Source organism: Helobdella robusta (assembly GCF_000326865.2).
Source record: "Helobdella robusta unplaced genomic scaffold HELROscaffold_95, whole genome shotgun sequence".
Taxonomy (NCBI): Eukaryota; Metazoa; Annelida; class Clitellata; order Rhynchobdellida; family Glossiphoniidae; genus Helobdella; species Helobdella robusta.
Genome location: NW_008705542.1, coordinates 416613 through 431950, shown reverse-complemented (window position 1 = coordinate 431950; position 15338 = coordinate 416613). Strand labels below are relative to the sequence as shown.

At 29.7% G+C, this 15338-nt stretch overlaps 5 protein-coding genes across 5 annotated transcripts; 3 read left to right on the top strand and 2 right to left on the bottom strand.

The window, feature by feature from the left end:
- Window positions 1–3390: 3390 nt before the first annotated feature.
- On the bottom strand, window positions 3391–5461 carry HELRODRAFT_182938 (hypothetical protein; the record flags this gene model as incomplete). The annotated part of the gene is made up of 7 exons (XM_009033652.1): window positions 3391–3498; window positions 3772–3837; window positions 4191–4265; window positions 4439–4467; window positions 4701–4831; window positions 5015–5156; window positions 5398–5461. 7 exons carry the CDS (start codon window positions 5459–5461, stop codon window positions 3391–3393), a joined length of 615 nt encoding a protein of 204 aa, XP_009031900.1.
- Window positions 5462–6295: 834 nt separating this feature from the next.
- Window positions 6296–7648, top strand: HELRODRAFT_182937 (hypothetical protein; the record flags this gene model as incomplete). The annotated part of the gene is made up of 4 exons (XM_009033651.1): window positions 6296–6415; window positions 6610–6714; window positions 6859–7041; window positions 7529–7648. The coding sequence occupies 4 exons, from the start codon at window positions 6296–6298 to the stop codon at window positions 7646–7648; spliced, it is 528 nt and encodes a 175-aa protein (XP_009031899.1).
- Window positions 7649–8778: 1130 nt separating this feature from the next.
- Window positions 8779–9943, top strand: HELRODRAFT_91140 (hypothetical protein; the record flags this gene model as incomplete). Its single annotated transcript, XM_009033650.1, has 4 exons — window positions 8779–8898; window positions 9107–9211; window positions 9323–9505; window positions 9824–9943. The coding sequence occupies 4 exons, from the start codon at window positions 8779–8781 to the stop codon at window positions 9941–9943; spliced, it is 528 nt and encodes a 175-aa protein (XP_009031898.1).
- Window positions 9944–10052: 109 nt separating this feature from the next.
- HELRODRAFT_182935 (hypothetical protein) lies at window positions 10053–11495 on the bottom strand (the record flags this gene model as incomplete). Its single annotated transcript, XM_009033649.1, has 5 exons — window positions 10053–10233; window positions 10496–10542; window positions 10703–10864; window positions 11135–11240; window positions 11422–11495. 5 exons carry the CDS (start codon window positions 11493–11495, stop codon window positions 10053–10055), a joined length of 570 nt encoding a protein of 189 aa, XP_009031897.1.
- A 920-nt stretch (window positions 11496–12415) lies between these two features.
- On the top strand, window positions 12416–13834 carry HELRODRAFT_182934 (hypothetical protein; the record flags this gene model as incomplete). Its single annotated transcript, XM_009033648.1, has 5 exons — window positions 12416–12600; window positions 12664–12818; window positions 13146–13231; window positions 13591–13695; window positions 13823–13834. 5 exons carry the CDS (start codon window positions 12416–12418, stop codon window positions 13832–13834), a joined length of 543 nt encoding a protein of 180 aa, XP_009031896.1.
- Between the last annotated feature and the right edge of the window lie 1504 nt (window positions 13835–15338).

Sequence of the window (15338 nt, the reverse complement as noted above, 5' to 3'; positions counted from 1 at the left end):
ACAAGTGAAAAATGTGAGAAAGAAAGAGAGAGAGAGCGAGAGAGAGAGAGAGAGAGAGAGAGAGAAAGGATGTTATTGATAATTTGAACAAAAATCTCTTCATTAATGTCATCAAGTTTAGATAATATTGATAGATTGAATGAAAGAATGTATGAATGAATGAACGAATGACCGAATCAGTGAGTTATTGGATATATGAATAAATGAATGAAAAAAAAAGAAATGAATTATGAATTAATGGATCGATTCACATTATATTTTAAATAAACAAATGAAATGCCGAAACCGACCAATAAAGTGAATGATTGAATGAAGAAATAACAGAGTAAAAGAATGAATGAAGTTAAAGTAAGAAAAGGAATGAAAGAAAGAAAGAAAGAATGAAAGAGTAAAAAGATCATCTCCATTCAGGCGTTCAAATAGAGATTATGATCAACAATTCCCTGCTAACGACAAAGAAACATACCGTTCAAATACACATGTGTGTTGTATGTTTGTACGTGTGTGTGTGTGTGTACGTATGTGTGTGTGTGTGTGCATGTACGTGTGTGTGTGCGTGTGAGTGTGTACCAGTACACCTGTATAAAGCAAGTAGGTATCTAAGTATTTACGTACAAATACCTGATGCCCATAAATACTACATGTATAAATGTATGTATTTGTGTGTGTGCGTGCGTGTGTGTATGTATGTTTGTGTGTATGTGTGTGTGTGTGTGTATGTGTGAAGTGTATGTATATGAATGTATAAATCTTGACGAATTCATTGTTAAATCTTCATCATTTTCTCAAATGTGTTCTTTCTGCTTACATGAGTGTGTGTGTGCGTGTGCGTGTGTGTGTGTGTGTGTGTTTTTTGGTTAGTGAAGTGTTCATACGCTCTTGGAAACCCGGCGTTTACTTGTACTTAAGTTCAAACGGCACAATATTAATAACAATAAAAATAATAACAATAATGATAATAACAATCTAATTAATATTATGATTAATAATTATAAAAGTTTGTTAATATTATTATAAGTAATTTTTATTGCAATAATAGTAAACTTAACTGGTTGAAAAAATGAGTGTAGTTGTTTTTACTAGTAGTGTAGTAGCAGTAGTAGTGACGGTTAAAATAGTAGTAGTAGTTGTAGTAGTAGTAGTAGTAGTAGTAGTAGTAGTAGTAGTAGTAGTAGTAGTAGTAGTAGTTGTTGTTGTTCAAGATACCTAAAAATGTTAAACTCACCTGTATTTATCAGCCACAATGAATGACATTCATTCATTCTTTTAACAAATCGATCATTCGTTCATTCATTTGTTCATTCATTTGTTCATTCATTCATTCAGTTTTTAATTCTTTCATTCAATAATCATTGAATAAACAAAATTTTTATTTCAAATTTCCATCTCATTACACTTTTATTCGTTCATTCAGTCATTCATTCATTCGTTCATTCATTCATTAATTCATTCGTTCATTCACTCTTTCTTTTTCATTCATTTAATGGTTTATTATTTAAGTTACCTACACTAATCTACTTTTTAACAATATTTACTACTACAATTGTGTAGTAATTAGTTATTAAGAATAATAATAATAATGTTTATTATTATCGTTATAATTATTTATTATTATTATTTATTATTATTATTGCTCTTATTAATAAAACACAAAATATTTAAAATATTTCAATTGTGGATGTTGCGACGTGCCGGCTAACTAACGACAATAAATAATTATTTCGTACACACGCACACACACACACGCACGCACACACGCACACAAACAAGCATAAAAACACATTTAGATACGCACAGACAAACATAAAAACACATATAGATACACACAGACAAACATAAAAACACATATAGGTACACACACATGCACAAACATAAAAACACGTATAGATACACACACACGCACAAAAATAAAAACACGTATAGATACACACACAAGCACAAACATAAAAACACATATAGACACACACACACACAAAAACACATATAGATACACACGTACACACATCGTACGCGCGCACATACAAACTATTATTGTTGTTGTTTGTGAAAATGACGATGATTGTTATTATATTTATGACGAAGACTATTACTAGTACCGATACGAATACTTAAGAACGCTGCTTAGCTTTTTAATTGCTCTCGTAACTTCAGCACACAGGACAGTACTGTGAGAGAGAGAGAGAGAGAGAGAGAGAGAGAGAGAAGAGAGGGAAAAAAAGAGAGACAGCGCAGGCAGACGGAGAAATAGAGACAACTAAGAGAGTACTAAACTTTTAAAAAATCTAGAGAGAGAGAGAGAGAGAGAAACCGAGGGAAAAAAAGAGAGAAAAACGAAAGAAAGAAAGAGAGAGAAAGAGGGGAGAGACAAAAGTAAGAAAGAAAGAGAGATTAAAAATCAAATTTAAACAAAAAGGAAACACCTGATGTACGAAGAATGTCAAACTAGGAAAATTACAAAAGACGAGTGAAATGAGTGAAGTAGCATGTGAAAGAATGAAAGGGACAAGGAGAGAAAGAAAGAGAGAGAGAAAAAGAAACAGAAATAAAAACTTCAAGTGTAAATATGAAATAATTTCAATTTTTAAGAGTCATCATAAGCAGAAGCCTGCTGCGCTGACATTCATAACATTTCTCACGTACACACACACACACACATATTTTTATTCTCACAGCCATAATATTGTTATTATTATAAGAGAATTTATATAGCGCTCTTTAATGCATCTCAAAGGCGCTGCTTTTGTCCAGTGGAATCATCGGAAAAAAGATACGTCATCAAATCTTTGCGAAACTTCTGAATAGTGTTAAACCAGGTTGAAGTGGGCAGGCTGTGTGATAGAGAGTTCCAAATTTGTGGACCAGCAACGCCAAAATTCCTATCGGCCACCATCAAATTTGTTCTTGGCAGCGATAATAATAACTGATCATCTGAACTTAGTTGCGAGTGATGAATAGCTTTCGTTTTGTATAAACACCTTCCAGACAAGTAGCTCGGGCTTAAACCATTTAAACATTTGAAAACCGTAACGGCAAGCTTGAAGATGATTCTTTTTTTAATTGTGAGCCAAAAGAATATACAACTACACACACAAAGGGCCAGACTAACCAAGACCAATGAAATAAATATCTCGAAATCTTTAGCGAGCTCGAAAAAAGGCTCACATCTCAAATTTTTAAATTTTCTTAATGATATTTTAAATAAAAGTAAAAGTAAATAAGAAACAATTGGACAACAACAACATTTTAATCGTGTAACACTATAACTCTTTAATTGGTTAACCTCATCATCTCCTTTCTATTCATTTACTACACTTCATAAAACACAATAATATTATTAGTTAGAATTAACAGAATTATTATTATTATTATCATAATTAACTATAATTATTATTACAATCTTCTGGCTTTTCTCGGCCTAGGCCCACTATGAATCAATGGTGTTGTATCAGTCAAGGATACAATGTTCAAGCCCGCCATCTGCATGCCTTTTAACGACGGCTGCAATTATTATTATTATAATTAATTATAATTGAAATTATTATTATTATTACATTATTATAGTTAAAATTATTATTATCATTGTTGTTATCATCATTGTTTGTTAGGAAATGAAATTTTATTCAGTTGTTAATGAGAGGTTCCAATCCAAGTAGGATAGTATCATCACAGAGCTGGCAAGAGCAGTTTTTCAGATTCGTCTAGTCTGGCCACACACACACACACACGCACATACACACACACACACACACACACACACACACACATACTTACAAGTCTACCAGCACCAATTCCTTTCACACAGACTCTCAAATTTTTGACGCCTTTCTTCATGACTTTCTACACAAAAAATATATTTCATTTTTTTATTAATTCAAGAAAGAATATACATCACAGAAATTTATAATTATTAGTAATTATTATATATATATAAATAAATAAGTACATGAATAATGTTGAACGTAGTACACCGACACACATACATACACACGCGTACGTACACACAAATGGAAAAATAAACAATCCTCAAAAAAGGATTTTAAGTTTTTTCTCTTTGTGTTTCTCATTCTTTGCTATCAGTTCTTTTCCCATGTATGCATTTTGTAAACACAAACACATGAAAGCAGACGCCTAACGAACAAGAAACACACACACACACATACACTAACACAGACACACGCACACACACATACCAATCCAACTGACAACCCAGTAGCTTGGGCTGCCACTGAGGTACTCTTCTTGACATTTCTAAACCCTTCTTGCCCCTATTAAAAATAGTAGTAATGATAGTATAAGCGGCAGTAATATTAGTAACAGCAGCAGTAGTAGTAGTAGTAGTGGTAGTAGTAGTATTCTTCATCTTCATCATCATCATCATCATCATCATCATCATTATCATCATCATCATCATCATTATTATTATTATAATGAAACTAACACAGGATGATCTGCCAAGCAGTTCTAAACCTGTGGTAAGTGAAAAAGTAATTAGATGTAAAAATAACAGTATAAATATTAATGTGTGCGCGTGTGCGTGCGCGTGTGCGTGTGATGTACATTTAATGCGTAAGCATCTATGTAATTAGCTAGCCATGCATAGATTGAAAATTTTGAAATTTAAACTTTAAATAGTAAAACAAAGAGAAAGTTCTGAATTTAAAAATGAAATTTATAGTACTTGTAAGACAACAATGCCTAACCAGTATGATTAGTGATAGATATAATAGTGTTGTTGGGGGAGGATTTAATGTGGGCTATAGGCAACTTGTCAAATCTCACCCCATCAATTGTTGTCGAAGGTGTATTTTCCGTCGGGATAGTTATGCCTGATCTAGGTTTTTGTTATTAGAGTTGGATAAATTAATAAATTAAACGTCTAAAAATTAAGAACATGCATAGACAAATAATTTTGAAAATTAAATTTCAAGAAATGAAATTAAAAAATTAAACTAAAAAAACTAAAAAATTGAAAAAGTAACAAAATTCCAAAAAATTTGAAAAAAAATTTGCAAACTCAGTAAATCCCCGATCAATAAGAGGATCTGATATGAGATGAAGTTTCTCTTCCTGAGCTACTTTGTAGATATCTTTTTTAGTTCTGTGGCTTCTGTTCAAGATTTCAGTTGGAGGGGTTACATGCAAAAACCTCTGCTGAACTGTTAATTTTATTTAAGTTTACATTAGTAAATTCAATTTTTTTTTAAATTTTTCAATAAAAATTTTAAAATATTTATTATTAACTTATTGATTTATTAATTTCAATTAAATAATTTTAATCAGCTACTTCTGAAAAAATTAAGAAATTAGTAAATTTTTAGTTTAAAATTAGCTAACTAAAACTAAAAAAAAATAATCTTTGGGGACAGTATCACCCCAAAAAATAGGCAGACAACTTACCGCTATACAATTGACTCAAACGAAAGTTTGCAAAATTCTTACAAATGCATGTCAACATGTTCATCGCGGTTATTATTTATAAAAAAAATATTGAATTATCTGTTTTTATATTGCCCTAACTTTCGGTTTTTTAATTAGAACGGGAAGGCGGCCATTTAAACAGAAATTAACTTTTAAACATAAACGGTTAAAAGTTAATTTCTATTATGCCAGAGAGAAACGCATAGAACAGAATTTCCTTAAATGATAACCATCGCGAAATTAGTTATATCTAGGAAAAATAAATTCTATTAAATCTGAAAAAACTTTCATTTATTACAAAATTTAATTTAAAACACTTAAATGACAATATAATGTTGAAATTAACGCTTTTAAGTTATGTGTTGCATTTGCATTGAACATTGAACAACCATCATATGCTATGCAAACGCATGCAAAGTTTGTTCTTATTAAAAGAGCAATGGTAAAAATAGTATTTAAAGATTTGATTTAGAACGGTTTTTGAACTATAAATGCGTTATTAAGGCTTAAACTCTGTGAAATTTTAATCAAAACGGCTTGAGTAGCAGTGTTACATGGCTCGCTAAAATAATATAACACTTCACAAATTTTTTTGATGTTAAAAGCTTATTTTTAGAGCAGTTTTTTGACTTTTAACCCATTCTAAGTGTTAGTACTCTTAACAAATTTAATCAAAAACAGTTCTCGAAACGATGTTATATAACTTGCAAAGCTAGAATCACTTCACAAATTGTTTTTGAGGTTATAAGCTGCTATTATTAAACTCAATTTATCAAATATTTAGAATAAAAAATACGTATTCTACTATTTCAAAATTATTTACAATTTCAAAAACGTTGTTTCGTCAGAATTTTAAAGGTTTTTTTAAAAAGATAAAATGGTGCAAGCTTGGTATCATGATAATAAGGAGGGTGATCAGAAAAAGCCACACCAACCTGATCGGCCTGAATTCGTAACGTTAGAAAAGTTGCTAACGTTTGGGGTCCATTATTGGAAGGTCTGCTGTTGTTATTGATATTGTTGTTATTGTTGTTGTTGTTAATATTTGTGATAACAGTTGTAGTTGGTGTTATTAAAACTGTCGTCATCATCCTCCATGTTAGTGTTTGTATAGTTGTTTATGTGGTTGTTCTGGTTTTTAAAAATTTTCAACAAAAATTTCACTTTTCACATTAAAATAAAATAATAAAGATAGAATCACAAGACCAGCTGGATAAGTTAGCCGTGGAAAGAGGCTACAATTACAACGACGAAGTTACGTGTAACAGAGAAAAACTTCCAAATTATGACGTCATGGTTAGAATTATGAAATTTCACTGTAAAATTTTATTTTAAATAGACATTTTTAGCTAAATTGGGTTTAAAATTTTGTTGAAATCACTTCAATTTAATTAAGATTGGACGTTTCTTTCAATTACAACCAACACCAACAACAACCAGATGAAGAAATTTTTCGAGGAACACGTCCACACGGATGACGAGACGAGGTTCGTTATAAACGGGTCCGGATACTTCGATGTAAGAGATCCCACTAATGATACATGGATAAGAGTGTACGTTGAAACGGGGGATATGATATCTGTCCCGCCAGGATTGTATCACAGGTTCACAACTGATGAAAATGTTAGTTCTTACTCAATATGCCAATAAGTCGATAATTGACAATTTAAAACCATTTCTTAATTAGTGAATGATTAGTAAAGCTGTATTTGCGCGGGTAATGAATTTGAATTGTATTCGTGTGTGTTTGTGTGTGTGTGTAGTACGATTTTTAAATGCCATCTGATTATATTTCGTTTATATTTTGCATATATTCTTGTGCTAGGTAAAATATATTGAACTTTACGATGAGTTTAAGCGGATGTCTGACGCATAGACTTTGACGATAAAATATTACAAACATTTACTAACGAAATGATATCATTTACTCATTTTAATCATATTTAGATAATAAGAACTATGTGATGTGCTCGCGGATTCATGCACGTTTACATAACCTGTATGGCTTTTTATGAGTTTTGTAATAATAGGAATAATTATTAATATTACTATAATTATGTAATAATAATTATCATAATTATAGGTTTTATTATTTTCACCTTCCATTCAGGATTACGCACATTTGAGAAGATTCTTCCAAGCCAGTCCTGATTGGACTGCTTACAACAGAGCTGATGGTCTGCACCCTTCCACTGTTCAGTATCTCAAAACTTATGGCAAAGGCAAATAAACGTTATACTGTATGTATGTACAGTACACACACACACACACACATGTACCACACACACACGCATGATTGGATAATTTGTGATTCATGATATACTTAGACCTAACTGATCGAAATACTTCAAAGAAAATTTTAAAAAAATATAGTTTTATTACCCTGCGATATTGATAATGATCATGATCCCACAAAAACACTGATGAAGTTCTTTGTGTCATTTGTTGAATATCACCACATTTCAACTACTGCCATGGCGTGGCGATGGGGATTCTCACTAAATGTCGTTCAAATAAGTGCTTCTCCTTCTTTCACTTGTTTGTTTTCTTAAAAATGCGATTCTCTATCTTTTTCTTGGTTGCATTTTCTAGCTCAAATACTCTCAAACAAAGGTTACATTAGCATTTGTTAATAATACATACGCGTTTAAGTATGTTATATTTATAACATACACAAACATACACACAACGGTACAACACAACACACACACAAACATACAAATACATACATAAAAATATATACAAACAGAATGTTGTCAGCAGTTCTTTTTATAAACATACCTTAGATGTTAAATGTTAAAATTTATAAACCATAGACAAAAAAAATGAACTTTCATATCTAGGCGTCAAAAAAGTTTACCTTTTAAAAATGAACTTTGATCGATCGCCGGTTAGCGTAGTTAGGAAGAAACTCCCGACGAGTTAATCATTTTTTAAACTATCTATTTATATATATTTTGTATTTTATATTTTAATTTTTAAAACAGATTCTATTAATTTTAATCGGGTGAGCGATTAATTAAATTTTTTCGATCCGATCTATCTAATCTAATAGAATAGATTCTATTCTATTTTATATATATCTATATTATATTTTAATAATTAATTTATTTTTAATTTGATATTTTAATATAATACTTGACTTAGTGAGGCAAATCTTAGACCAGTAATGTACTGGGTAATCCAATAAATAGTATACAAAGAATATCAATATATTATATATAGAATTGAATTTACTTATACTACAATATTAATTTCTCATCATTTTGATTTTACTTTTGCAATTTTTTTCATTAAATCAGGATAATTAGGTAAATAAAATAAATTTGTTTTCCAAGGGTTCTCAATTTTGATTCAAATATGGTACAAGCATGGTACATGGACAGTGATGAGGGTGATCAGAAAAAACCACACCAAACCAATCCGCCTAAGTTTGTAACTTTAGAGAAGTTGCTAACGTTTGGGGTCCACTATTGGAAGGTTTATTATTATTACTATTGGTTTACTTTATTGGTTTAATGTCACACATTTTTCCTTATATTTTTTTATTAAAAATATTGCCGAAACTAAATTTTTTTTTAAATAAACTTCTCAATGATCATAGACTTAATATAAATTTTTTTAGATTTTTAACTAATATTTCTAAAAATTTAAACTCAACTTGAAACATATCATTTTCAATCGAAAGATCGACTCCAAAGACCAATTAGATAAAATAGTAGAAGATAGAGGCTATAATTACAACGATGAAGTCACATGCAACAAAGAAAAACTTCCAAACTACAATGAAATGGTTAGTTGTGATTAATAATTATTATGAATTTTATGGCAATTTATCATTTTTAATCCTAAAGTTCAAACATTTTGCACATTTTTATTAAAAAATAAAATTTCTAAAATTTAGATGAAAAAGTTTTTTGAAGAGCACGTACACCCCGATGACGAAACCAGACACGTTCTAGACGGCTCTGGGTACTTTGATATACGAGACCCAACAACTGATACATGGATTAGGATACAAGTTATCAAAGGTGATATGATATCAGTTCCAGCTGGATTGTATCACAGATACACAAATGATGAAAATGTCGAGTTTTATATCCTTTACCTTTCTAATTTTTAGTGTCTATACATTTATTCCATAGCTAATCATCTTACTTTCGTTACCTAACATAATCTTGATAATTATGAAAAAACTTCATTACATTTGATACATATTCATAATTTTGTGTATATTCTTGAAAGTTTTTGAAGAGCTGCACCTCTGTGTACTTATATTTCTGATAAAAATTTGATAAATCACTATTTGTAATGTTAATGACCAATCTATTCGTCATTCGTAATTCCTAAATTTACCAAGCATTTGTCACCTTAAATTAATTTTTTGAGAATAACTCTACAACAGGACTACATACATGCCCAAAGGTTCTTTAAGGGTACTCCAGTTTGGACGCCATACAACAGAGCAAGTGGTGAACATCCGTCCGTAGCCGAATATCTCAAAATTTTTGGAAAAACCCAATGATAATAACATTTATAATTAGAATAACGAAAAAACAAGGACAAAATAATTTCGCTTTTTTATTAAAAAAACATTCACTGATAATTTAATTTAAAAAGAAAATGTTTTAAAATCATGACGCTATGGGCTTATTGGCTTTGACCTTTGATCTATTGGAGAATGATTTTCTACTATTCCTTCTACTTTTATTTTTATGATTTTTATTATTGGTATTGTTGTTGTTATTATTTCTGTTTGACCTTTTGACCTTTTTCTTGACCAAATTTCTGCTGTTCATGTGGGGATTGAATTTCCTGTTTTGAATTAAATAGCCTTGATGATTTATTTGAATGCGATAATGATCTTAATAAATGCTTTGTAGTTAGGTTAAGTATGCACACACACACACATTGATGTATGCTTGCAGACATTTTAAAGCATTTTAAATGAAAAATATTATGATTTATATTAGATTATAATATAATATTTAAAAAAAAGAATTGTTTTTATTATTATCTATTCGTCTATTTATTTATTTATGCAATTAAAAGATGAAATTAAAAAAAGAAAACTGACTTGGTCTTTTTAGCTTTTTCAACGGAGCCTAGTTCTGGCAGACTGTCCTTGAAAAATGAAAAAATAAATTGATTTAAACTCTGTTAATTATTAAAAATAAACTTAAATTATAAAAACTACAGAAACATGGTTGAAATTTTATAAAGTTTAGTATAAAATAAACAGGATAATTATTCTAAAAAGAATTTTTCAGTGAAAATGGTTTACAAAATCATTGGCTGCAAGTAAATCAGCATCTTTGTTGATATCGTTGAGTTCTGTTACTATCACCGTGTGGTTTTTGAAGTTTAGCGACGTGACATCGTTGGCCCCAATGGAAGAAAACCCATTTGTTATTTGTCTACTGTTTAAGAGGAGTTGATTCTTTTTCTTTATGAATAGAATTAAAATATTAGTTGTTAATAAAATGGTAATAAATAGTGGCACTGTTTTCATCTAACTAACCATGTTAAAAAAATTATAAGTTTCTATTATATTAGCATCAGTAGGAGAGTAGTAGATTGGTAGGAAAAATTTAGATAAGAATCTATCTATCTTCTATACTATTGCTAAAAGTTTTAGTAATTAATTAGAATTTTCAACTTTTAAACGAAATTACAAGTCAAAAAGAAACTAAAAAAGATCAAAGCCTAGACTGACCTCCTTCCTAATTCTCTCTTTTTCGGCTTTTAAAATTTGTTTCTTTTTCTCTTCAGCCTCTCTCTGTCTGCACTTCTTTCGTTTACTGAATCCTGTCAGGTAATCTCTAAAAAATTTGATTGGCTTTTTTTTAGACTTATTTTAGAATCGATTAGAGAATTAATAGGTCAATTACAATTAAATAAAAGATTTTTATTTATTTTTAATTAAAAATTGAACACTGAAAAAAAACTTGACCATATTATAAAATTTATAAATTATAAAATAAATTATAAAATAAACCTTACTCTCGCTTTTTCTCATCAAATTCTAAAATAAAACTTTTTTTCACTCTTGACTTTCCCTTCTTCAGACGAGTCATTTTAATGAAAAATTATTTATTTAAAAACTTCAAAATTTAAATTTAACAACAAAACCCAACAACGAGTAAGCGAGCGATATAATCTTCTAAATAAACATTGAGAGCGTAACAAATTGATGTACCTTGTGCTAACAAGACTTTTTTTTATTTAATAAAATATACATATATGACATTAATTTTATTTTATATTATTAATGATTAAATTAAATAAAATGTTTGAAAAAATTCATTCTAAATCTTTGTCTCACCTTGTAATCAACTGAAACGCCATCTTTTGAACTTGCAGAACTTTCGTGCTCGTTTCGAAGTCGTGTACCTGATTCGCTTGTACAAGAGCAAAAATTTTAACAAAAGTTTTTATCAAATTTCATATTTGAAAATCATTTTATTGTTAAATTATTTGCGTTTTTATTTTTTCATGCTATTAGTTTACAAAAAAACTGCTAAATGGCGACTGAAGTAAAATTCAACCCAAACTCTGTTAGCAAGTTTTTTTTAATAAATATTAATTAATTAATCAATTGATTAATTAATGTTAATTATTGATGAATTAATATTTTAATGATTAATGAGTTAGTTGTAAGTGGAAAAATGATAGATTGGTTTTTTTCAGAAGCTGACAAATGGATTGTTACCCCATGCTGATGCACCATCAAGCAAATCAAGCAACAATGTTAATCCAAAGTATGCCTTTCTTTTGCTTTTTGTTTTAAATTTTTCAAAATTAAAATTTTTTAAAAAGTCAGTTATTTCATTTATTGCCCAAATCAAGTATTTTATTATACCAAAAAATGCCCAGAGATAGCATTTTGATTAGTGAAAGTTGTTTAAAATTTATTATTAAATAGATTTCTTTTTAAGTTTAATGTTTTTTATATAGATTTTTGGTAAGTTTCCTGGTAGATGCTAGAGGGGGTGCCATGTATGGCAGACGACATTCAGGTGTGGATATTATCATACCCCCTAGCAAGGTTTGCATGCCAACTAGACTTACATGTAGATTGTTGAAGAAGGAGAAAATACCAGCTCCACCACAGTTGAATGAAGAGGATGCTTTTGCTAGCAGATTTCTTCAATTAGGACCAGTGGGGATCGAATTTATTGGGTAATTTAATTAATTTTTGTTATTTTTTAATGTTTCTATTAGTTTTTTTCGTAAACTTTGTAGGCCGGTCCTCATTGAGTTGCCTCATTTTGCCTCCCGTCTAAACACAGAAAGAGAATTAGTGATCATGAAAAGTGACGACGGAAAGATCTGGAATGAACACAAATCTGAAGTTCCCAGTGAATCTTTTGAGAAATTCATCAATGAAACGGACAAAGGTCTTTTATCATTAACCATTTTGTTTTTGTCATTTTTTATTATTTCAATCATCACTTTTTTTACATAGATTTTTTTGTTTTTTAATCAAATAATTTTTATTGTTTTTGGTTAATAATTTTTTTCTATGTTTTGTATTTTGATCAAGTTTCTTGTATTTCACATTTAACAAATTTTTGGAATTAAATTATTTTATTGAAGGTATTTTTAAATTTATAACATTTCAAGGTTTCTATAAAATATTAATCGCAATAAAAATGTATGTGTGAAACGCTAGTTATAATTATTAATAATTTTAATTATTTTCATCATAATTAATTCCTTAACAGATAACTTTTCAGATAGAAAACAGACAGCTAAGATATACACAACGACTTTTCCTAAATATTTTGTGGCCATAACTAGAGTTAAACAGGTTTGAAAACACCACAGCTAAAACATACACACACACACATACACACACACACACACACACATACATACATACACATACATACAAAATACACACATTAACAAGTACACCACGCACACATACACAAACAAACAAACAAACATATATACACCATACATACAAATATGCGCAAAGACATACATTCATACAAGTTATACACACATAAACCAATATATTCAAGCCTACACATTTGTAAACATAAATATAGATACCCACACACACACACACCTACACACTCTTATAACCGGCAGAACATCTCAACCCAGCGACTTACTTACTAATTAACTAATTCACTAATTAACTGGCGCCATCCATTCACCCAGGCTTCCAAACAGTTGAACAAGCCAGGTGGTAATTTACACTGTTCCACTGCAAATATCGAGGTACCGAATGGTTCCGTCAACAAAGATACCAAAATCACTTTGGAGGTTGGATTATTGAGTTCAATTAAGTTAGATAGATGTTAAGCATTCCACTCCATTCCATGTTTTTTATTATAGTAAGTTAAATGTTGTTAATTAGATGTACCTTGCTTGATCATTTTTTCATTTTCAGGAATGTATTTAGATGAATTTTTAGTACTCATGAATATTCAATTAATCTCTGTTATTATTATTAGTATTAGTGGTAGTAATGGTATTTTTGTTGTTGAGGTTGTTATTGGTGTTATTATGTTTTATTTGAATAAACTCTGAGAGAGAGGCATGCAGTCTAATTTTTTTCCATTAAAATTTCAGTAATCTTATTCTTATATAAATGAAGATATAGAAAACGTTTATAATGTATGTATGGGTTTGTTTGTTTGCATGCATGTATGTGTTTGTGTGTGTGTGTTTGCATATGTGTGCGTGTGTGTGTGTGTGTGTTGTATGTGTGCGTGTGTGTGTGTGTGTGTGTGTGTGTGTGTGTGTGTGTGTGTGTGCATGCTATTTTGTTTCAGTGTTCCAGTTGATAAACTCTGAATATTGTCAGCCAGCCAAGGAGTTGCAATTATAAAATATCTACTTTGTATTCTTCCATTAAATAGCATGATCCATCATCATCATCATTATCACAATCGTCCTCATCTTTGTCATCATCATCATAATTGGGATGTTATTTCATTTGGTTTTCATTGATAAAATTTCATGTATATTTAAACTTTTGATATTCAATAATGCTTGGCTGGCTGGTTGGCTGGTACACACTCATACGAATATACAAACATGTTATACCCGACAAATACCTTTTCTCTATCTCTCTCTCTTTCCCTCTCTCTCTCTCTCTCTCTCTCTCTCTCTCTCCTCATTCTCTAATTTTTTTCCTTCTTCTCCTCTCTCTTTCTTTCTGCTTTGGTATTTGTATTATTTTTGTATATCTGGTATTTTCATTATTTTTGTATATCTGGTATTTGCATTATTTTTGTATATCTGGTATTTGCATTATTTTTGTATATCTGGTATTTGCATTATTTTTGTATATCTGGTATTTGTATTATTTTTGTATATCTGGTATTTGGTATTTTTGTTCAAATTGAAGCATAGGCTTGAAAATGAAAATGCAAATAGTTACTCCTTTAAGGATGGAATATGTAATATTATCTGAAGTGCATTCATTTTTAGACTATTTCTCTCTCTCTCTCTCTCTCTCTCTCTCACTCTTTCATTTCTTCTCTCTTTTTTTTTCTCTCTCATTTCTTTTCTCTCACTCTCTCTCTCCCTTTTTTCTCCTATTTTTATTTTATTATTTTTATTTTATTATTTTTATTATTATTATTACTTAATTTTCTGCTTTGTTGCAGGAGAGCAATTTTAATGAAAAAATCAAATCATTCTTAAGTCTGGAATGTATTTTGTATTTATTTTTGTATATATGTGTGTGTGTGTGTTTGTATGTTTGTATGTATGCATGTATGTATGTATGTATGTATGTATGTATGTATGTATGTATGTATGTATGTATGTATGTATGTATGTGTATGTTGTTTACTTTATAATTATTGAAGATTATTTATACATATTTTTAAAATTATGCTGTGTGTTGGACTGAGATGATGATGATGGAAGCAATTTTGTCATATTTATTTTGATGT